The 22914-nt window shown below is 39.9% G+C and overlaps 1 protein-coding gene across 3 annotated transcripts in view; it reads right to left on the bottom strand.

Moving 5' to 3' along the window:
• The window catches only part of JMY (junction mediating and regulatory protein, p53 cofactor), a 48323-nt gene that overhangs the window by 25005 nt on the left and 404 nt on the right, over positions 1 to 22914 (bottom strand). Inside the window, exons 1-3 of one of the 3 annotated variants that reach the window (XM_026036696.1) lie at positions 22674 to 22867; positions 22512 to 22580; positions 8990 to 9163 (exon numbers count right to left, since the gene is read on the bottom strand). In XM_026036696.1, coding sequence (XP_025892481.1) covers positions 8990 to 9163; positions 22512 to 22580; positions 22674 to 22745 — 315 coding nt within the window. In that variant the 5' untranslated portion in view covers positions 22746 to 22867. Of the gene's footprint in view, positions 1 to 8989; positions 9164 to 22511 lie in introns of all 3 variants that reach the window. The other 2 variants (XM_026036704.1, XM_026036687.1) reach the window with 2 other exon arrangements.

Raw genomic sequence — 22914 nt, 5'->3', positions numbered from 1 at the left:
TGTTCTTCCCATGGTTTTACCTGCCAAAACATCATCCACACACGGTGCACGTCAGAGATTTATGACGTACAAAGTACAGCTGTATCTCTGTCCCCGAGGGCAGGTATTTACAAGCGACAGAAAAGGGAAGGAGCCCTTTTTCCTCAGCTGTAAACCCAAATACTTCAGCTGTGCCTTCATTCATTGCCTTGCATTTGGAAGTTTGGATAAGACAGGAGAGAGGGTCCATCTCCCCCAAACACAGTGTGTTGGTTCCTGCCTCCAAAGTCTCTCTCCCATGGAGGATGGAGCAAGTTTATGAGACAGTGTCCTGGGAACTGAGAGATGTTAAATGCTCAGAATAGGCTCTGGGCTGATCAAATCACTTGTCCTCAAGGAGAAATTTGTCACCCTTTGGATAGAATACCTAACTATAAGATAATACACTGTGGCCCCTCACTGCCAGCCTAAGTCACCTCAACTCATGGAGCAGGAGGAGTCAAGTGAACCAACAATATCCATGGAAGCAAAGTGTCCATCAGCCCACCAGGAGCTGGCACCGGGTATTACCAGCAAAGCAGTCTTCACCTAGAGCAGCCACCTATTCTCATGCAGGGGGAAGGGAGGCAATGAAGTTAACTTTCACTTCTAGAGAGAAGATTTCCCTGTGTGCTACCCAATGAAGGTGCTTCGCACTGTGTCCTAAAATGGAGTTCTTACATCCCAGCTTTGCTTTCATTAGCTACTGACTTTCCCAGTGGCAGCAAATTTTGCCAAGTCCTCTTTGGTCCCTTGGAAACTGCCACTTCTGAGCCCAGCTGCCCTTGGCTTCTCTTCCCTTTGGATTTAGTTTCTCCAACAAGGCGTGTAACAAAGTCATTAAAAGTAAGGTCCAAGCGCAGAAGAAAATACTGACAGTAACCATCCCAAAGGTAACTAGTGGCATTCCTCATAGCCTAAGCCAAGTAACCAATGCAGATGAAAAGGCGGAGAGCGACAGAGAACACATGAAGAGCCTCTTTGGGCCATATACCTGGCACACACTGGGGAGACAGAGAAAAGAGAAAGCAGAGCTATAGTGTGAATGTATACATTGAGAATTACCCATTACTTAAGGGAGAAGAGAAAAAAAAAGTTTTCAAGTGCAGCCTAGATAATTAGATTGTCTCAGTCACTAATGAAATTTGCGCTTGTCAGAGCCTTGTGCAGCAGGATAGACAATCAACAGAGGTAAAGAAAGAGATGAAAGAGAGTCAGTGGTGAAATACTCACTGCCCCCCTTGCCAAATGGCTCTCTGAGCCCGTGTTCCCATTCACTTCTCCATGCAGCCAATCCTTCCTCCACACTGCACTCCACTTAGCCCTATACAGTACCATGGCAGCAGGCATCTAAATATACCCAAACATTTTATGCGATTAGGATTTAATATATCCTTATACATAAAAAAATATTTTGAATTGTGCCTTATTACAGGAATCTGAAGCTAAGACCTAGAGCCTGGTAGCTTAAGTAAGGGAAGGTGACTGCTGAAATAGAGACAAAAGCTGGGGAGAAGAGAGGGAGACCCTTCTATGGAGGCTGCAACTCCTCAGAAGGAAGGCAACTGGATCCATTTTCTCAAACTGGCAAGTTGCCTCTTCACCTACAAGCCCTTCATGCAATGCAGGAAATGACTCGCAAATCTACAGTTTATCCCAGCTGCAAATATAGTAGGGAAATGGGAAACATACACTGGTCATTAAGCAACAACATGAACAGGCCCATGAATTTTGAAATTTCTATATTCTCCTTTAATAAATAATCCCTTTTAATGAGTAAATCTGAAGGGAGTAACCCTCATTAAGAAATTAATGGAAGCTCTTACGTGCATTCCAGTACTGTTTGCAACGCATGATTATGTTTAAGCTTTGCCTACTGCACCTTTATGGCGTCTTTATGATGCCACCATCTTTTTGCTTTTACAGTCCATAAAAAAAGCACGGGATGTTTTATACAGTAAGTAGTAACGTATAATTAGGATAACTATTGTTCAACTTCACCATGACTAAGAGAGGGTACCAAAAGACAGAAATAGAGTGCAGAAAGAAAAACTAAAATCACACTGTCATCTAATTGCTACTTCCTTTAAATATATGTATCTATTTTTGATTCAGTAAAAAATTATCTTAGTTAAAAATTAAGAAACTCTGGTAAATGGGTGAAGTTTTGCTAAATTATCAGGCTTTCCAGTTCCCTAATATTTTCTCAGACTCATTTATTTGGTTTGAAATCTTCTCATTTGGACTGAAAGTTCTAGATAAAAAGTGAGGCCTAGGAGATGATCATCTCACAAGGAGATCACAGAGTCAAATCTGTAGTTCTCTATCTAGAAACCACTGCCCCCAAAATGACACCCACCGTGAGGGCAGAGGAAGCTGATGGCGAGCACATGTGAAACAGGCCTGCCTCTGCACAATGGCCTTATGTGTCAGGTGGTTTATAGCTAAATAAAGGCATTCAGCACCTTCCAGGCACTTCCTGAAGACAGCTGGGACAGTAAAGGGCAAGAATGACAGGAAAGAGATTCAGGACAGGTCACACTGTGATTAGGCAGGGACCTGCCACCTTTCAACAGTGCCCTTCATTATTGTTCTCCTAGATGGCCTCATAATAGGCAAAAGGAGAAGAAATAAGATACACCAACAACAGGTTGGTTAATTATAGGAAAGAACAAAAGCAAGCTGAGAGCAAACTGCAGATGGCAGGGACAATATATTAGAAAAAATATCTTCATTCGGGGAAGTGCTTTAGCACGGGCATTTCACAAGCTTTCTGTGACGCAGCCCCAGAGGCAGGAGGGCTGTTCTCGCCGCAGCCTCCTCAGTGCATCTGCAGACAGCGCTTCGGCCTCAGCGTCCACGCCGAGGCCTCTCAGAGCGGGTCTAACAGGTCTTGATTCAGCTCTGCTCCACACTGACAACCCAGGACTATTTCCCAAATACAATTCCGTATGTATGGCCCCAGCTTGCATTAAGTGAAAGCTTTCTGCTGTCCATGGACTTACTGACGTGCGCTTCAATGTTAAAACCTGCAAACTGACTTAGACGGGAGGGTCGGCAGTCCGTCCCGGGCCTGCCAGGACAACGACAAGGACTTTGCAGTATCTGTATCAAGATATGGGAGGATGAAAACTGCACTTAAAAACAAACCAACAAAATCAAAGCAGATTTCATTTTCCTAATAGACTTAGGTAACATGGACCTGCAAAACTTGGCCTTATGAAGACCTTAGCTGTTTGCCTGCCCTCCACAACCTGTGGAATATTACTGCAAGGTCTCATCCTTCTTTCTTTCTCCAGAAACATTCAAAATTTCTGTTTTCTTCATGCTTGCATTTTTCAGATTTTCAGCAAGGCACCTTTTTCAAAGCATACTCAGACTCTGCATCTTTCCTTTCCATTTCCTCCAATATTTTAATTTTAGATCAGAACCAAGGCTGTCCTAGCACTTGCCTTCAACCATTACTAATACTGGGAGAAACAATTTAAGAAACAAGGTGATGGATTGTGTGATATTTCCCAGCTTCCATTACAGACCAGCTCAGAGGCTTCCTGAGGTGAATACTAATCATAGTTAATAACAACTGATGGGGCTGCCTCTTTTTGGAGTCATAATTAAACTGTGGAAACTATTGCCACAGACCAAGCAATGACCCTTTAGTACAGGGGAATGTAAGGGAGGAAGAGAATGGGGACACTTGGTTTTCTTTTATTTGCAGTTTATTTTAAATTAAAACCAATGTGGGCTGGGGACTCTATTCTTTTAGCATGGAAAAATTATGGAAGAAATCATTCCATATTTCCTTCCCCATACCATTCACAATTGTATAAATCTCTTATTTTCCATGAACTACCTCTTTCCAAACAAAGGTGATCTACTTCACTCTGTGCTGAGGCTATTCATAACATTAACCCTTCTTATTGTTGCTGGCACTCCCTAACTATTCTGGTTCTACAGCATCCCTCCAAGCAGCAGAGACTGAAATTATGCAGATGTATCCTGGACATATGCAGAGGCATCAGGTTTTTTATTTTTTAATAATTCCAAACCTTTACTTTCCTCTTAAAGCACACTGAGCAGCAAGCTCTTCTCAAAGACCTGCCCCCCCATACACAGTAATTTTCATACCTTTTCGGCAGGAGTAAGAGCTAATTAAGGGCATATGAATGGGTAAGTGACAACACCTACCGGTGTTGTCATCAGTGTGCACCCATGCATTCCTTCACATTTATTGACAATGAACTTGCTGTTTTGCTGCCAGGCCTGCTCTAAGGGAACTCCGGAGCGCGGTTCCGTGCCAGGGTTCTGCGGTGGGCAGCGCGGCTGCTCCCGCTCCCGCTGACTCGGACCACGGGCCGCCCTCCATCCCACTGCCAGGTTGCAGCGCCCTTCCCTCGAAAGGAGCCAAGATCCTAGTTCCAAAAAGCAGTGATACATTTTGGTATGAACTCAGAGAACGAGCAGCTGTATAAAATTGCAGGAGAGTTTAACGGAGCCTGTAACCAGAGCCTGGCGAACCACCTTGCCTAATACACAGGTTTTCTCAAAGAAGAAAAGGATGTTTTCAAAAAATATCTGTTAGCTTCATTACAAACCCAGGCATTTTGCATTAACTTAGACTACCGTTTCTCTCCAGCTCCACAAGTTTTTCAAATTACAGATTTATCTAACTGTAATTTCTAGTGATGTGAGGACATACTCTCAACTACTCTATGAATTTAGGAATTTCTCAGTGTTTCACTCTGTTTTCTGAGTAATACTTTAAGGGTTTTTTTTTTTAATTAGATGTTTTTCATGTAATTGTTTCCAGCAAGTGATTAACCAGTCTGTAACTACCTGTTTGCCCAAAGCGAGGAACGAGGCTGAGCTTACTGGCATGCAAGTAACCTTGACATTTTATTGTTGCTGCTTTAGTGTCCTCTCATGGGCCTTATACGTCACTTCGCTTTAACATTTTTCACTTCAAGATCACTACATACTCAAAGATAATGCAAGGTTAAAAAAATATCCCCAGTTCAAAAAATCAGCTAGTCTAGAGCTAATTAAAAGAGAAAAAAAAATGTCATGGATTTTGCAATACAGAGGTCATCTATTGATGTCTGGGAGCAAAACTACAAATTCAGACTATCAGGGTTTGAAAATGTTCCCCTCCCTAAAACATCTTCAGTTGATTTCCCAAGCTTAGGCAATGGATTTTTTACTAAATATCATGCACTTGAGATTCATAGTAAGAATGGAACATGTATGCATTTTTCATTCCAACCTAGCAAACCATAATTTTTTTATAAAATATTCTCTCCATTTTTTAGATATTCTTACAATTAAACTTATCTTTTGCTTTGAACTTGTTTTCAAAGTATGAGCCCTTTTTTTTCCATGACACTTAAAATGCTAAATACAACATAATTTGTTTGAAAGTATTTCCTTTTAAAGAAATAAAAGTCAAATTTGCAATGAGGTTCAGTAGTACTACAGTTCACTGTCAAATATAAAAACAGAAAATAAACCAGCATATATTTGAGCCAAAGTTAATTTTTCTGCAGAGAGACTAGACTAATAAACAATTCTATAATAAAAAAACTGAATTATATTAAGCTATTTATCAAGCTAATTACTGCTCTAGCCCATTATTCCAATGTTAAACCTCAACATTAGTATAGACAGAAGATAAAGAAAATGCTTGCAATGAAACTCAGAGTGCTTTTAAGTATATATAAGGTATAATTACATTTTAATGTTCTCATTTCCCAAATCTGCATGGACATAATTATGACTGGAGCCTCTCACCTGTACAGAGAACTCGGTTAAGCAAACCCAGTTCAAGCAAACCCAGCCCTTCAAGGATGCTTATGTCCAAGTTTCGCTGGCACCTCTATGTTGGCTATGAGGCACTTTATCTTATGTTTTATTCTAGTCTAATACCAAGCATTTTTTAAAAATGCATTAGTGAAGGAAAGCCACTCATTGACAACCCTTGAGTTCCGATCAGAGACATAGTTCCTAAGCCCCATGGCTATGAAGTACTGCCCAAAATAAAGACCCCAAATAAGAAAGTTTCTTTCTCCCTCTGAAGGTAAGTGAACACGACCATATGTATGTAAAAGGCTTTGGGTCAGTTTGACCTGTGAAGTTCTTCTTTTGAAAGACATTTTTGAAAAAGCAATCAGATTTGTAACACGTATCAAAGACCACTTTATATCTTGGTCATAAAGGGCTTAAAGGCTTAATCCTATGATCTGTCAGTTAAGTTCCAGTCAAATGCCAACTACTAGAAGTGGTCTGCTCCCTTTGTATTTTCATGATAAATCTGTATTTTGTGAGATATTCTAACTATCTGAAATCAAAGGCACAGTTAGCTACTCTTGCTTCTTCCACCTTTTGGGAGAAATACTTCATCTCCAGCTTTCCAGCTCCTGGTTTCTAATACTTCCCAGTTTCTGCTATTACAATCTTTATTCTTAATGTCAACAAAATTAGCTAGACTTTCACAGGAAAATAACCCTTTTTGTTAAGTAGAAAAAAAAGTTTCACATTTCTATGCACAAATTTTATGATCAAAAACATTACTGATTTTTGATTCACTAAATATCTCATTTCTTGCAAAAAAAAAAAAAAAGAGAATATCTTAAAATATATTTAGAATTCAAATTTTAATACCAGATAAAATAACCCCTTGATAGTATGTATATATATGCTGGTTCTAAGCTCATACTTCTCTTAAAGGTCTTAAACCTGGAGGATTTTTCTTCTAATTTTTATGTCATACTCTAAAAGCAGAGGACACTAAAGTCTGTTTTCAAGCACCACAGGCAAAGCAGTTGTTGTATCCCCTAATCTCATTCTGAAACTCAAAATGAAAATGGTCTATTTAAAAAACCAACTTTCATAAAGATCAGTCATGGGCAGATGAGAAAAGGTTTCTCTATCACCAAAAGAGAAAAGGAAAGCTTTAAAAATGTTGGCATAGGCAATCTTGAATAAATACTGCCTTTTGTAATCAAGCCAAATTACCCCATAATATTTTTCCTTAAATTTTAGTAACACACTCTGCACATTCTTCTTTCCTTGCCCTACCCTACCATCCAATTAAACCTTTCTCCCTGCAAGTCCCCATTTAAACGGTCCTGGATGTCCACAGCTCCTGTTTCGCTGAGGCCTGACACTTCAGATGCACCTCTGGGCAGCAGGAAAGCAGAGCTAGCCCCAGCCCTACGGGTTTATTAAACCCGGAGAGCTTTGTTTCATTCCTAAGCCTTCCAGAAACACATGTGCTGCAAGTTAACACAAACCATCTCATGTACAAGCTCTATTTATAACCCAGTTCCTCTACCCTAGCTACGCAGCACAGTATACATTTTGTCACCCTAGATACAAGAACTGCTTTCTCTCAGACACTGAAATGAAAAACAAGCCATGGCATCCTTCTCTACCACACACTGCAGATGACCAAGGCTTACAGCTCAAAAATTGCCAAGTTAGGAAGAGAACTACCTATATTAGGTGGAACAATCTACTACCATAGAAATCAACCCCAGGACATGTCTCAAGTTTACCAAAGTTACTATTTCAGGGAGGAAAAAGAAAAAAAAAACAAATTGGAGATATTTTAAAACTGAAAAAAATCAAGATATCAATGAGTTCTGTTTTTTAAAGACTCTTAATTCATGTTCCATATTCTATACAACATGTATTTTTTCTTGCTTGACAGAAGAAAATTTTTTCTATGCTACAGATTTAGATAAATGGGGACTATTTCATCATGCACTGAACTGGTTTTAATATTAAGTATTTTGTTCATAATTCTCAACAATACATCTGAAAAAGACAGGCACCACAATTATTTACGCACTGACACTTCATTCAAATACCATTACATTCACTCACTGGGTTAGTTTCAGGTTGCTGAACCTTCTGAAAAAATACTATAGTTATAGATACAGACAAAGGTCAAAATAAAATTAGTTTGTGATCTTGAATCCTCCTGCCTGCCTCTCTCATTTTATACTCAAACCACCAAGAAAAACACTTTTAAGTTACAACAAATTACATGCTATTAATGCACTCACTCTGATAAAGTGTTTTACAACATGAAAAGCACCGACTCCTAATGCTTTACCATATTAACTCTGACTAAAAAGGAAATCAGGCTACTGTATAAACAATCTTAAAAAAAAGGGATAGCAATGCTGATCTTTTGGAACTTGTGCCTCTCTCTTTCAGATATTTGCTGCTTTTACAGTAATCAAAGTTATAGCCTTCACCTATGCAATTCTGCAACTGCAACCAATTTAAAGAGTTAAACTCAGAATAATGAATAGGTGCCAATTAGCTGCGTATGCAGAGATGTGCTCGCTGCAAGTGCTTCTCTCTGTGCAGGAACCGAAAGGAATAGCAACAGGAATAGCAACAACTTCTCAAAAATAAAACTTATGCAGTAAAAAATGTCTAATTACAATTTTAGGGTGTAAGGTAAAGCAAAGGTGTGATTTTTCCATTTGAACAGGGCATTTCTGCGCAGTCACACTTCAGACAGTTTGCTGAAGGAGGGACTTTGCCTTTTCAGGTCACCGCACTGCTGCCTTGCTCCAGAGATTCACACTCCAAAGTGAGCGAGGTGTAGAAGGCTGCAGAGGGGACAGGGACTCCATATTTAAGCAGAGTGCATGACTGAGGAAGAGGAGGGAGGGGAAGCCAAACAGCAGCACAGCATAAGCAGAAGGAACTAGAAGGAAGGGGCTTCCCTGCCTGTGCCCAGGGCAAACGTGCAGGCTTCATGTTTATGGCAGGGCAGGTCCCAGTCAGGGGACTGCAGCAGGCTACGCTACTTTACAGGAGAAAAAAAAAAAAAAAAGGGACTTTCATCTCTCACTCTTCTGCAATTAGGAATGCAATACATTCATATACTTCATATTATTTTGGATGCTATAGAAAATATTAATATATTCTTGTGGAAATATTGGTGCTTCCATACCTTTATCTGCTGTCTTCGAAGCATTGCAAGTTCCCTCATATCTCGAAACGGCTGCAGTAGGTACTGATAGAGTTCTGTGGTGGCTTCTGCCAGACTGCTGTAGGCTTCATCTTCCATTTGATACAGCTCAAGCAGCTCTACCATGCTTTCTGTGTTCTTATGTTTCTCCAGAAGCTGTGAAAAAGGGAGAAAAATGACAGTTCAGTGAATGTGTTCTAACACTCCTGCTAAAAACAAAACAGAACAACTTGTATTTGCTTATCCTCTTCTGTTATCTCCCCTCACCCACAAAATCATCCCTCAGACGTACAAAAAACATCTTAATCCCCACCCACACCTTCAACTAAGCCAGTCAAGTATGTGCCCTTCTCTAATAACCTTAGCTAAAAATGCTCATTGCTCCAACTCATCACTGCTTTCAAACGGTCTTCAAAAGTTGATAAATGTGAGTACAAGAAGATACTGACAGCAGGAAGGCACAAAACTTCAAATTCACAAAGCTTCCATTATATATTTTTAATGAAATTACCAAAATCTTAAACTTTAAAGTACTAATATTTTTAATTTACTAAAAAAAGCCAAACAGAAACAGGGCTTTTTAAAATATCTGCCCACTCACGTTAGCATGAATTCACTACTAGATTGTTTTATATTTACATGTTCGCTTTGCATCTATTTTGGGCATTTGTCTGGGCAGACATCACATGCAGCTGTTAAATCTTTTACAATTTCAAAAAAAAATCTAAAACTATTTTACTAAAACTAATCTCAAAGACACATAAGCAAGTATTTGATGTACTTAAAAAGACAAGATTATCTGAAATTAATTCTCCTCTTACGTAATTTTCAGACATTGAAAGTCAATCTCTCGTCCTTTACATCATCATCTCAAAAGCTCATATTCACAGTTCAGATTTACTTAAATTGAACACAGGCTAAGGAAACTAAGGAATAAATATACTGTATCTGCCACCCCTTCATTAAAGTCGGACGCCCACCTACCTGAGATATTCTCAGCATACTCGGCTGCATCCAGTGCCATTGACAGACACGTTCAAGTTGTCACAGCCAGTACCAAGAGCAAACACAATCAGATGCTCAAAAAAGCTGCTAGTGCCATTCAGCACGACAGAGGCATAAGCTGAATTGGCCAAATGCCTAAGTCAGCCTGGTACCTTAGAAATGTGCAGTTTCCAGTGTATTAGCATAAAAATAAATGAGCAACTTTTGTGGCACACATTATGTCCCACTGATGATTAATTCCTATTCAGTGGGAAATTCAGTGTTTCTGTTCATTTCATTCAACAGTCTCTATGAATTTTTGACTTTCACATTTCTTTAAATTATATTATTAAAGGAGGCGGGTGGAGGAGGGAAGAGTAATATCCTGTACAGGCCTAACTAGTGCTAGATCCATTGAATACTGCATTTATTTTAAGAATCCTGTTTCACAGATGTTACATTGTTCACAACTAAATGAATCCATATATTTGGGCAGGCATTATGCAGATAGACTCTAACCCACAGGAAACACTTTTTTTCCCTTCAATTTAACAGCACATTTATTAGAAGTATAGAACAGAGATTATTTCTGTCTTTGGTAATTGAAAAAATACCTATAAAACTTTAAAAGAAATGCAGAAGCAGAGTGCTGTAGGTGAAGCAGTTGCTAAGATGCTCACATCCTTTCCAAACAGCAATCCTAAGTATAAAACCATCAAATCCTCCTGTTGATAAACTGGAGATAGGCTACAGTGAACTCCAGGCTGTAAAATCCAAAGAAATAGATCTCCAGAGTGTGTAGAATTTGGATGCAATATTTCAGCAAGTGAACTTAAGACTGTAAGCTGATATATTGGAAAACTGTTAAGATCATTTATTACAAAATGCTTTAAACTGTTTCTATTCTCTTTTAAAACACTCTTTAAACAGCAGTTTTTAAAACAAAAACATCCTTATTAAAAACAAATACACCCACTGCTCCTGGTAATCAGCAGCACACTCAACTACATGGAATCTATGTATCAATTTGCATTTCCTCTCTTTTATATGCACGATCGCTTATTTAAAATGTCACCTTCTGTGGCTGAAAGATCAAACTTTGCCAGAACATTCAGCTTTCTGCTTGCATGACTGCATTATCATTAACCTCTTTGCTTTTTCATTTAAAAAGAACATTTGCATCACTTCTGCAGCCAAATATCCCAGTAATGACCCAAACCTGACTCTCCAATAGAGTCAGGACACTATTCTACACTAAATCTCGAGTAGGTTTTATTGTTTGGGACAGAAGAGCTGCAGACAGCCGGGGTGGCACAAGGGAACGCGGAGCACGAGCCAGTGACGAGCGCTGGAAGCAGCGCGGCCTGCGTCGCTCTCGGGAAGGGGCAAACCAACGAGCTCCTCACAGAGCTGATTTGGAAACCACGGGCTTTATAATTGGTGCTCGGCGCAATCATCCACCTACTCAGTGGACAAAATGCTGAAGGGTCCAATTTTTCCGAGGAAGCTTTTGAAGACGGGGCATTGAACTATCTGCCAGCGCGGAGCAAAGGGAAATGTCTGCGCTTGAGCAGGGGTTCTGCACGGCTGTTTACAGAAGGGCTGAGTTAATTAAAATAATCAAGCCAAACCAGAGGCATATATAGCAAACAAGTTTATCAAAGTTTGCAGCTACTCTATGAAAGAAATAGCAAACAAACAAGTTACGGGAAGTAGGATTTTAGCACCCCAGAAAGAGCACCCCCAGAGAACATTTCATGCTGTCCTGCAGCGGCCCATCAAGAGCTGGGACCAGTACAAACCAGTGATTTGTTTCGATGTATTACTTGGAATGGAGCAGCACAAATAAGCTGTGTAAATCAGAGCAAACAAGGGCTGGTTCCGTAGCAGTGCCATGTTTCTTTCCTAGCTGTCACTAACTTAGAAATAAGAATTCACATTAAAATGTAACTTTATGAATGAGATTGAGGAGTTTTCCCTATTTCAAAGTTAACTCTGGGGCTCCCATTCCTTCCTTTGGCAAGGGACAAAATAACTAAACGATAAGGTCATTAATGAATCACTGATCAGTTGAAACACAGTAACATTGAACCAAAAGGCTTGGAGGCAACACCTCACCCTGCAGGCTTGGCAAACAGCTGCGTTCTGCTCATGTCCTAATAAGCTCTAACTTCTTCTGCAGGAGTTTGATCAAAAACACCCGTAACCCAGAGGAGGGAGAACACACATTAAGGTAAGTGTTCATGCTGTGCCATAAAATACCCTAAAAACAGGTACGCTGTAATGGCCTTCACTCTGCAGGGTAAGGGCAACACGTGCACTGAACCATCCAGCCTCTGCAGCACCTTATCCAAAGGCATGGAAAAGGCAGGTGTAAGAAGGAAACAAGGCCAAGCATGGTTAGACCAAATACTGAAAGCTTCCAAACCAGTGATTATTTTAAAAGCTGAATCCAACTTTAAAAATAAACCCCAACAACAAGCCCTCCACATTTAGTCTAGTATTATTAACCAATAAAAGGCTAAATAAGTCATCAAGAAACTCCTGAAATCCTATATTGTGCCCACTATTTGTCCTTCCACTCTAACAGCAAATAGCATGAATTAGCAAGCTATTAAATCACTTCTCTAACAGGTAAACCTTTCAGAAGAGAGCATTTTAAATTACTATGAGAACTGTGTTCTGTGTTGGTACCCATTTGGGTTGTTTTTTTCTGTTCCTATTTTCACATAAAAACAGGGGAAAGGATACACAGATGAAAAGCTAGAAAAACAAAACCTAGTCATGTCTCGTGTGGGCGCTTAGTATTTCTGATATAAATCTTCGTGTAATAATGTAAAAAAAAAAAAATCTGCCATAGAGATAGAAGAAGCATGATAAAACATTGAAGTTGAAATAAAACATACAGCTTATCTATTAATCAAACTTCCCAAACAAATTCAATATTTCAAGCACTTTGGGATTTGTTTTTTTTAAAATCCCATCATAAATTCTTCCCTTCCACATGTGAAATCCTTGCTAAATTATACTACTGTGAAGTGAAAAAAGATTTTAGGTATTTTCTGTAACACTAGACGATTGTAAACAAATATTGTTCCCCTTCAAAGACCAAAAAATGCTACTTTCTACTGTCAAAGTCATTTGTTTGTAGTGGTTTGTAGCCAAAAACTAAATTCACATCCCTAAACCATTCAAACTTCTTTGAATGAGTACTCTTCGTCCGATTCACAGATTATTAAAAAAAAAAAAAAAAAAAAAAAAAACCTTACCATTCCAATCCATTGGTGGAATGTGTGGTTACACTGCACAAATACCACAAACAGGAAGAAACAGATGAAGAGGAAATCAAAAAAAATCCTGAGGAAATCTTACCAGGAGAAGGTTTTCAACTGAAAACAACCTCCATCAAAATTTTTGCAACCAGTCAACCAAGAGGCAGATTTATGACCAGTATTCTCTTTGCATCTACTCTGAAGAGCTTTAGATGAGGAGTAGATACCAGCCTGCCATGGCAGCAATCTGAGGTCTTCGCATCAGATTTCCTCCCTGACTATTCTAATCAAAATGTGAAATCCAACTCCACAGACAAACCTCTAGTAGGAAGTTACTAAGAAGAAAGGACAGAGATGAGAACTAATAGACATGGAGAGATTTGTGAAGAAACTGCCTGTGAAAAGCCTAGCACTGGTTTTAGAGCAGAATGTCTCCAAAGCCTTCCGTGGAGTAAGTAATTTTTATATTAGGGATGAATTTAGCACTCAGTTAAAATTCTTAAGACTAATAATAGTTTCTTCAGATAAATTAACAATGGTTTGGTTTAAGTATATTCAAGCCCATCTCCTTCAGAAAATGGTTAGCCAAGTTTCAACAGCTAACTAAAACAAAAACACATTTCCCACATTAATTTATAGCATTTATGACTAGAAGATGCTATGAGATCATCGAATCTTCCCGTCCAAAAGATCTGGACCATTTTTATAATCGTGTTTCCAGTTATCCAAGGGCTTCAGTAATTTTTCTTAAATACTAATCCATGCTCTAGCAGATATCACCATCAGATTTCTAGATGAGATCATACTATTACTTTCTGTAGGGACACAATAACTCTTTCATTCCCATTCTTAAACATTCTTGTATGGTTGCTATTAAATAGGGATTTTCAGTGAACTATCCAAAGATCTTTGTTCTGGGTGGTTATGGTTTTAGTACCCTAAAAGCTGTATGAGTAATTCAAATACACTGTTCCAATGCATATTAACTTTGGCTCCCTTCCTTAAAAATTCTAAGTCTTCTAATAAAGATCAGGACGAACACTGTGGTTAGAACTACAATTGCTGCTACATTAATATGCCACTTTCCCAGATCACTGTCATGCTGAATACCAGAAGCAGTATAAAACTTTGGAACATTTTCTTTTTAACATAGTAAAATGGTTATGATAATGGAGTCATATTTACAAGCTTTTACTATATAGTATATTCACATTAATTTGTGACAAAGCTTTAAAAATATTTTGATTTTTTTTTGTAATTCTGTTTTTTCTGGGACAGATGGAAGCAATGATGAGTAACTTTTATATTACTAGCACCTGACACTGGAATCACCAAAAAAAAAAAAAAAAAAAAAAAAAAAAAAAAAAAAAAAAAAAAGCAAAAAAAAAAAAAAAGCTAGGCATAGATTCATCTATAAAGTTGAATAAACGTTCATATGTTTCTGTTACTTTTGCACAGCACACCCATAGCAGAACTACAGTATCACCAAATCTGAAAAGTTGATTCTCCTACGGAGAAAATAAAAAGGAGGAGAGGAGGAAGGACAAAGTGGATGGAGCTGCATTTAGAAGATACCCTCAACAGCGAAAGCTACAGCCCCGTCACATCATGACACAACCTCACGGCACTGCCAAGCAGCCTTCTGAGCACCTGCTCAACTATACTCTGGCCTCTACTCAACATTCAGAATCACAAGTGCTGGGTCCAGCTCTGAGCTCCCCTACAAGAAAGACACGGCCCTGATGGAGCAGGTCCTGTGCAGGACCATGAAGATGATTAAGGCTGTTCAAACTGGGGAAGATAAGACTTGGGGAATTTTATCGATGTTTAGAAATATCTGATGGGAAGATGTAAAGATGAAGCCAGGCTCTTCCCAGTGGTGCCCAGTGACAGGACAGGAGGCAATGGACACATATCGAAGCACAGGAGATTCCACCTCATCACACGGAAACACTCTTTCCAGGCAGGTGAACACTAGAACGGATTATTCGGAGAGGTTGCTGAGTCTCCATCCTCAGAGAGATTCCAAACCCGACTGGACGCGATTCCCGACCCTGCCTGAGCAGGGAGGTTGGACCAGACTATCTCCAAAGGTCTCTGCCAACCTCCACTACTGTGCGTTCATGTGACATACCAAAAAGTTAATCGAAGCTGCTCTTAAGGAAATCCTAATTCTCCTCTCTCTCCCTGCTCCTCCTTCCCTCTCTCCCTACCACATCTTTATGTGTAGATGGTTATGTTTCTGTCTCCTGAAAAAAAAAACGAATCCCACAGATTTATTTTCAGTTGGACAGAGTTCCTACTTGGACTAGCATTCTGTTGTACAGTAGTGATTTCCTGGTAGACTATAATAGTACAATTCTTCTCCTAATACTAATGAAAGGGATGCTAAAAGCACCTCCCAAGAGAGATCCCATGGCTACCTACAGCAAAACGGCAGATCCAGCTTTTCAGAGGCTTCTCCAGCTCTCTAGCAGCAATACTGTATATATGAGCACACATATGCAAGCAACAACATTGACACTGATCATCTGTAAGCCTTTTTTATAAAAAGAAATGTAAAGAGATGTAATGATTAGAAATAAGCCATTTTCTTATGCTAAAACTGGACAACTTAACACCATCTCAACCAGAAACTGAGGAGTAGAGAAAGGTAAAAAATGTTGGAAGTTATGTTGAAAGGCATTGACCTGATGGTCTAAGTTGCGTAGGACATTTAATATACAAGAAAGAAAGAAAATAATGCTTGGGGGAAAATAAATAAATAAATAAATATGTATGTATGCACTCACGCATACACACATTAAAAAAAAAAAAAAAAAGAAAAAAACCACAAGGCCAAGACCAGATGTAAACACCAGGAAGGGCAGTGGGCTGTAAATTCCAAGCAGCATAAAGATAACAGGGTTGGTTACCTGGGCTATATGTTCCAATTGAAAACATACTGGCATACAGAAATGTTGCAACTATATATCAACTAGAACAACTTTAACAGGAAATGGAAAAAAGGTCTATACCTTGGGAAAATACCAATTCACTTTTATCTGAAATATGAAATAACTCTACCTTGGCATCAGAAACTCCCCGAGCCACAAGACAAAAATTGTACCTCGACCCCAATTCAGACTGACCTCATACTGTATTTTATTCCTCGTTCTCTTCTCAAGAACTCTGAGATCAGCAACGCTGTTTGTTTAATTTCTAAAAATTAACATCAAATTTACAGGTCATACTGATACTGATACAGGTCATACAGCTATACATTTATTATTACTACTACTATTATTTTTGATGCGAAACTTAAGTATTGCTAGGCAAGCAAATTCCTCAAGGAGTTCTCCTTTTCTTTATGTCTATATCGTTTACACTTCTTTGTGTCTTGAAGGAATGCACTTTATTATCCTGCCCCCTTCAAATACAGTAGTGTTGGGGATCATCTGCAGCTAGTTCGTGTCAAACTAACAAGGCATTAATAAAACAACACATGAAGTCTACCCGCATATGTTTCCCATATGTGGCTTACAGAAAGAGGGAAAAAAAATACATAAAATCTAGGAGAAGTATCCCACTGAGACTGGGAAAGAGACAATACAAAGAGATTGAGAAAAACAAGGGCAGTAGCCAAAACTCTAATTAGTTCACAATCACAAGCCATGGATCTCTGAGGCAATTTGATGCTACCTAAAAAAAATACACAGAATTAAAAGCAAGCAGCAATAGAAAAAAAATGAATCAGGAAGATCTCAAGCAGAAGACAAATGATTAAAAAAATCTAATTAAAGGATAAATAGTAATTTGCATAGGGCTCAGAAGATTATACTTCACTAGCTAAGGAAAGAAGCAAACACTGTAGTAATGTGGTCTGATTTCCTTTGCATACTGAACGCTGGAAGCCATTTTAAAGCATGTATTTTAGACTGGTATATAATCACATCTTCTGACTTTAGGTAACTGTATATGTTCACCATATGATTAAGCTGTTGCTCTATTTACCCTTTCGATTTACCCTTCATAAGGGCCCAGGTATCTCAAGCAATATAAAACTCTTCCTCCTATGTCTTCCACTTGTATCAGCTGCCATAACAGAATATTTAACTTGTAGCTTATATATACATATATATATATATTTTTACAGACCCAGTTCAGAGATTGACGGAAACACTTCAAAAAGAAAAATATCCACGCAACTTTAAGTTTTATTATTTCCAGAAGTGAAGGGTAAGAGCATTGCTGCACATGCCACTGTGCCTATCCGAAACACAGCACGGGATTCTTGCTGCTGGGTCTCGTGCTTACAGCACGAGCTGGCTGTCAACTTCCAGCCCTCGGAGATGCCAAAGCCTTTCAAGTTCTTATTAACTTAGGACTAGTTCAAAACAGCCAGAAATAATTGCTAGCGGCTCCAGCTGCAGCTTTATATAAATAAAAGGATGCTGCCTGGCAAGGATAAACACCGAGAAAAACATCTTTGGTTGGACAGTAACAGAAGTTCTAGCTGGGCTATCATCTCCAGGAGGCTGTTTCTAAAAGCTTGGAGACTGCTCCCTATTCCACACAGCTCTCCCTGCAGCTGCTAGGAGATGGTTTGGTTAGCGCTGACCTACAGCACGGGCACCCTGCTCAAACAGCTTGCTTAGGAAGTGCCCAGAAGAGAATCCCAACAGCTTTACTGACAACAACTGTAGTCACTACAGCTAATGAGCACAAACAAGCAGCTTTCAAGCAAAAATAGGAAGGATTTCCAGAAGGTTCAGCATTAGTCTGGTTCTGTTCTATTTACACCCACAGAAAGAAAATATCAACAGTACATATTCTTCTAGCCTTCTGTGTTTGCAAAGTTAAATTTGAACCAGCATTCTGCTTTCTCACAAAATACGTATATCTTCTAAATCCAGTCACTGCAGTTAACATACAGATTTCAGTTATCTTTGTCTCTGGAAAAAAAAAGATTTTTCACTAGTTTGAATGAAATCTTAGTGATTTCAACACCAAACTGCTCAGTAATCCAAAAGTAACTAACACAGAACAAGATGAAAGGTATTCAATGCTTCAATAAAAACAAACAAAAAGGAAAAAAAAAAAAAAGTCTCTGAACTGGAGCACAAGAAGTTTCGTCTCCAGGTGAGGAGCAACTTCTTTACTGTTAGGGTGACAGAGCAGTGGAACAGGCTGCCCAGGGGGGTTGTGGAGTCTCCTACTCTGGAGGTCTTCAAAACCCGCCTGGATGCCACCCTGTGCCACATGCTGTAGGTGTGCCTGCCTGAGCAGGAAGGTTGGACTAGATGATCTGTAGAGGTCCCTTCCAACCTTAAATATTCTGTGAATCTGTGAACTGCACTGCACCTAACAGTGGGTCAGCCAGTGGAAAGCAGCTACCTTGATCTGGAAAAGTGACACTATTCATACAGTGCCCCGCTCCCGAATATACACATATTTATTTTGGCACTGAATGCACAGAAACAAGGAACAGTTTCTTAGTCACTGAGACCTTCACGAACATTATCTTCACTAAATATCAGAAGAGACTCAATCTAAGGCTAAATTCCAGCTATTACTTACGGTCCTTTTGATGAACACAGAACTATGTGACAACATCCTTTGGAATCAGCGGATATGAAATCCTATCAGATACAAGTGGAGCAGTTCCTTATCAACAAGTATGATTTGACAATCTTAGTTCATTCATTTGAAAACAAACTTCTTTACCAGAGCCATGCAAAGATCTTTTTAAAAAGTGCACACACAGCAAATAAGAAAAAAACTAAATGACAGCACTGCATTCTGACAAAAAAAACAAAAACTATGTTTTCTTCTCGTACAACTCTGAATTGTATGAGTATGACCCATAAAATGTTAAATGGAAAATTTTCTTAATCTTTCTAGCTCTTTGAAACAAAAGTAAAATGAAGCCTATCAACATCTAATTAAGTCGCTAGGGCTTTTCTTGTGCTTAACAAAATCCTCTAGTATACAAGGGAAAGAGTTTAAAAATATCACTAGGTCCTCACTCCCCACAGCGTCACACCAGCCACAGAAAAACGTGATGGTTTCAGAATGTCTTCAGAATTTAACCACGCACTGGAAGTGCTCCTGAACTTAGCACTCAAAGGAACACAAACAGCAAACGAAGAAATGCAGGGTGACTTTTCACACTGCCCGCAGATATCACAATTCCAAGATTTTGCCTAACAACAGAAAAAATGACAGAAAGTCTCTATAAGAGGCATTCAAGCCACTTACAGACTCAAGATGACGATCCTATAGACCGTCCTATAGACCGTCATCTACCCAATGTCAGGTAACTGTGGTGCTCGAGGGCTACAGGACGCAGAGGCTTTCACAGGTGCCTTTCATTCCGAGGTGCTGGAGAACACTTGTAATGTGCAGAGAGGCTTCCATGCCCACACCTTGCTACGCAGGAGCAAGGAAAGGATCAGCACGCGATGGGCTGCGCTTGCGGGCAGGATTAAGTCATCAATCCCTCTTAATCATCTTCCAAATTACACAAATAACAACACTTATTCAGTGAAATGGTGTCCACATTCAACCTCCTCCCAAGACAGCGCTGCTGAAGAGGCACCACACAATCTAGAGGGAAAATCACAAGCAGGGACACGTGTCCTACAGGAGCTCCTTGCCGGAACCTGGCAGTGGCAGAGAAAAGAAAGGAATTTTTAAATATTGGGAATACTGACCAAGAGGTTGGAATCCGAAGTGGGAATTCAAGTGGCATCCTCTCTATTAAAATAACAACTTTTTTTAATCTAGTCATTAACTGATTCTTTGGCATGTTCACATTTGGGAGCTTAGTCCTCTAGTTAAGCATCTGATTAATTTTTTAAACAGGCATAAACTTAATGAACGAGGACTCTAAGCAAATCTCTATTAGTATTCAAAAATGACACAGAGAAAGGTTTCCTCCTATAGATAAAAGCTTTTGCTTCAGCATAAATTAACTATCCCTATTATTTTTCAAAATTAACCCTCTACTTGAAAAATAAAAAATTATATTATTTCAAAAAGGCAAATTACACAGAAGAAATTAAACCCAGGTCATAAAGTTCCTCTACAACTGTTTTTTTCTTCCTGATCTTGGATCTGTTTCTACTTGCAACATTTTTCTGGCTTATTAAAGGTTTATAATTGAAACAGATAGAAATGCCTATTACAAAGGGCAGCAATTATTAACTGCTGTGAAAATAAACTGGCTAGTGTCTAACTTACGAAACACAGCAGATGGCCAAGCAGGGGCTGCTGGAACAATGAACGCAAAAGATTTTGCTGCTCACTTTGCTTCTCCGTCCCAAAGAACATAATCAACAGACTCTGTCAGCACTTCACAAGTGCATTTCAACTGCACTGAGAAACTTGCCCTGGAAAAGGATATATATTCAATTATGAAGGCCAGAAATTGACATTTTGAAATGTTATGCCCAAATCTTCTTGGTCTAAACTTGCCCTTTGAACAAACTTGTATTCACGAAGACCCTTGGTACTATTTGATATTTTTTTCAGCTGCAAATGAGAACACAGTCCCTTACTGCTGTCTCCCCAAAGTTCTAATACACAGCAAAGTCACTTAAAATGGCAGGAATTCAACAAAATTTCAAATATAGATTTCAAATATAGATAGAAAAGTAAATAAAAAAGAGGAAATGCTGATTCTGTAGGTTTTCCTTGATACTAAGAAATTTCAGAATACTTATTTCAGAAACAGCCAGCAATACTCACCATCCATTGCTTCATTTTCTTGGAATTGCAGTGACAAATGATATTACTATTTGCTCAAAAGAAAGACATCCTGAACAAAGCCAACCACTAACAGGTAAGGAAAAGAGAAACCTGAGAGCCAAAAGGGAAAGAGCAGGTCACTCTATTGGTTTCTTTTCTTAAACATGAACTACCTTTAATTAAAGAAGGATCAATTTACACAATAAACAGTGACAGAAGTACAGCTGGACTGGCCTTAGGTGCGCTACTAGATTGGTTACCGTGGGGAAGGAAGGTGGCTCTGTGGCCAGATACACATATATGTGCTACCATTTCATCTGGGCCAAGCTCTGAACATTAATTCAGACTAAGATGCTGAAGTTTCAATATTTTGATGCTTGATGAAGCTTGTATAACCTACCAATAACCAAATTTTCCCCCTGCTACTGGTGCTAACAGAACTTGAATAAGAAGTTCCAGATAAGAAATAGTTCTTGCAGAGTAATTCTGGATCAGTGGTTCTACAAAAAAGCATGTATTTTGATCTTGATAATCATTTCCAAGACCATCAATTCACCAGTACTGTTCACCTCCACCACAGAAAAAACTCTAAGCACACTTTTGAACATTAAATACACGTAAGATAAATATATGAGCAGTTGGAGCAGCCAACCTCAGTTTACATCCATCCAACAGAACTTAGATGATTTGCAAAATTAAAAGCTCCATAACGTGAATCATACATACAGCTATGTCTAGATAGCCCTCTGTATATTCTGGACAAAGGCTACATAAAAAAAAAAAAAGAGCAAAATTCTCCTAATTACTGTGAAAATCTGGGTCCTCATGTACCTCAATCCACAAAGAAGTGGAAAGAAATCTCTTGGGCCGAGGAGGAGCTAGAACAACCAACCTCCTCAGCTGCTTTTCCCTAAACAGGATAAAGCAAAAGAACGTGCTCACGTACGAGCACTTGAAACACCCAAGCACAGTCAGATGCTGCTTGACAATGGCCATGCAGCACAACTTGCTAGGAGCAGGCAGGTTGCTTTTGTAAAATCCTAACTCCAAGGTAGCTTAGTTTTAAAATCCCAGCTCCAAGAATTTACCAGCTCAACATAAGCATAGTTATTCCGATTCTCACTGGAAACACTAGATGGAGAGCACACAGAAACATGGAACTGTTGGCTTCACAAGTTCAACCTGTCCTGTCAAACACTACACTTTGTTGCTCCCATTAGACAGAAAAACCCCGGCTCCCACCCACCCTGGTGCAAATCAAGGCACAGGGACAACACCAGCCTGGCAGGGAGATCTTGCCAGATCCACCCGGCTCTCGCTCACAGATCTCTGTGTTGTACTGCACGTAGACAGCAGAATTTAGACAACGAGGCAGATCTGCACCCTGAGATCTTGGGAAGCGTTAACCCTCACTTTCTTTCACTCCCCAGGTTTTATTTTAAGCTACACAAGAGGAAGGAGCATCTCAAGAAGAGGGTGAGGAGCAGCCAGGCGAGGCGCGGGGCCGGCGGCCTCACCTCCTGGATGCGCCGGCGGGCCCGCTGCAGCACCTCCTCGTAGCCCTTCTGCCGCAGCTCGCTCAGGCTCTCGTAGTACTCCTCGGGGTCATCGGTCTCGGTGAAGAGCACCTGCGAGAGGATCTTCCAGCCGCACGTATCCAGGCTGTGCACCAGGTACACCTGCAGCTGGCCGCACAGCGCGTCCATCTCCTGCTCCGACAGCTCGGGCGCCCCGAACAGCACGCTCCACATGCCCGAGGGCTCCTCGGGGAAGGCGGGCAGGTAGGGCTCCAGCTCCGAGCTCACGGAGCACAGCTGCTGGTGCACGGCCCGCAGGTCCTGGAAGGAGAAGAGGCCGGCCCAGCTGCACTCCTCCCCCGCGGGCTCCGCGTCGGCCGCCGCCGCCGCCTCCTCCCTGCCC

This window comes from Nothoprocta perdicaria, unplaced genomic scaffold (genome assembly GCF_003342845.1).
Source record: "Nothoprocta perdicaria isolate Ctin4 unplaced genomic scaffold, notPer1 scaffold_1, whole genome shotgun sequence".
NCBI lineage: Eukaryota > Metazoa > Chordata > Aves > Tinamiformes > Tinamidae > Nothoprocta > Nothoprocta perdicaria.
Note: the sequence above shows the minus strand (reverse complement) of the source record. Positions and strands in the feature narration are given on the sequence as shown.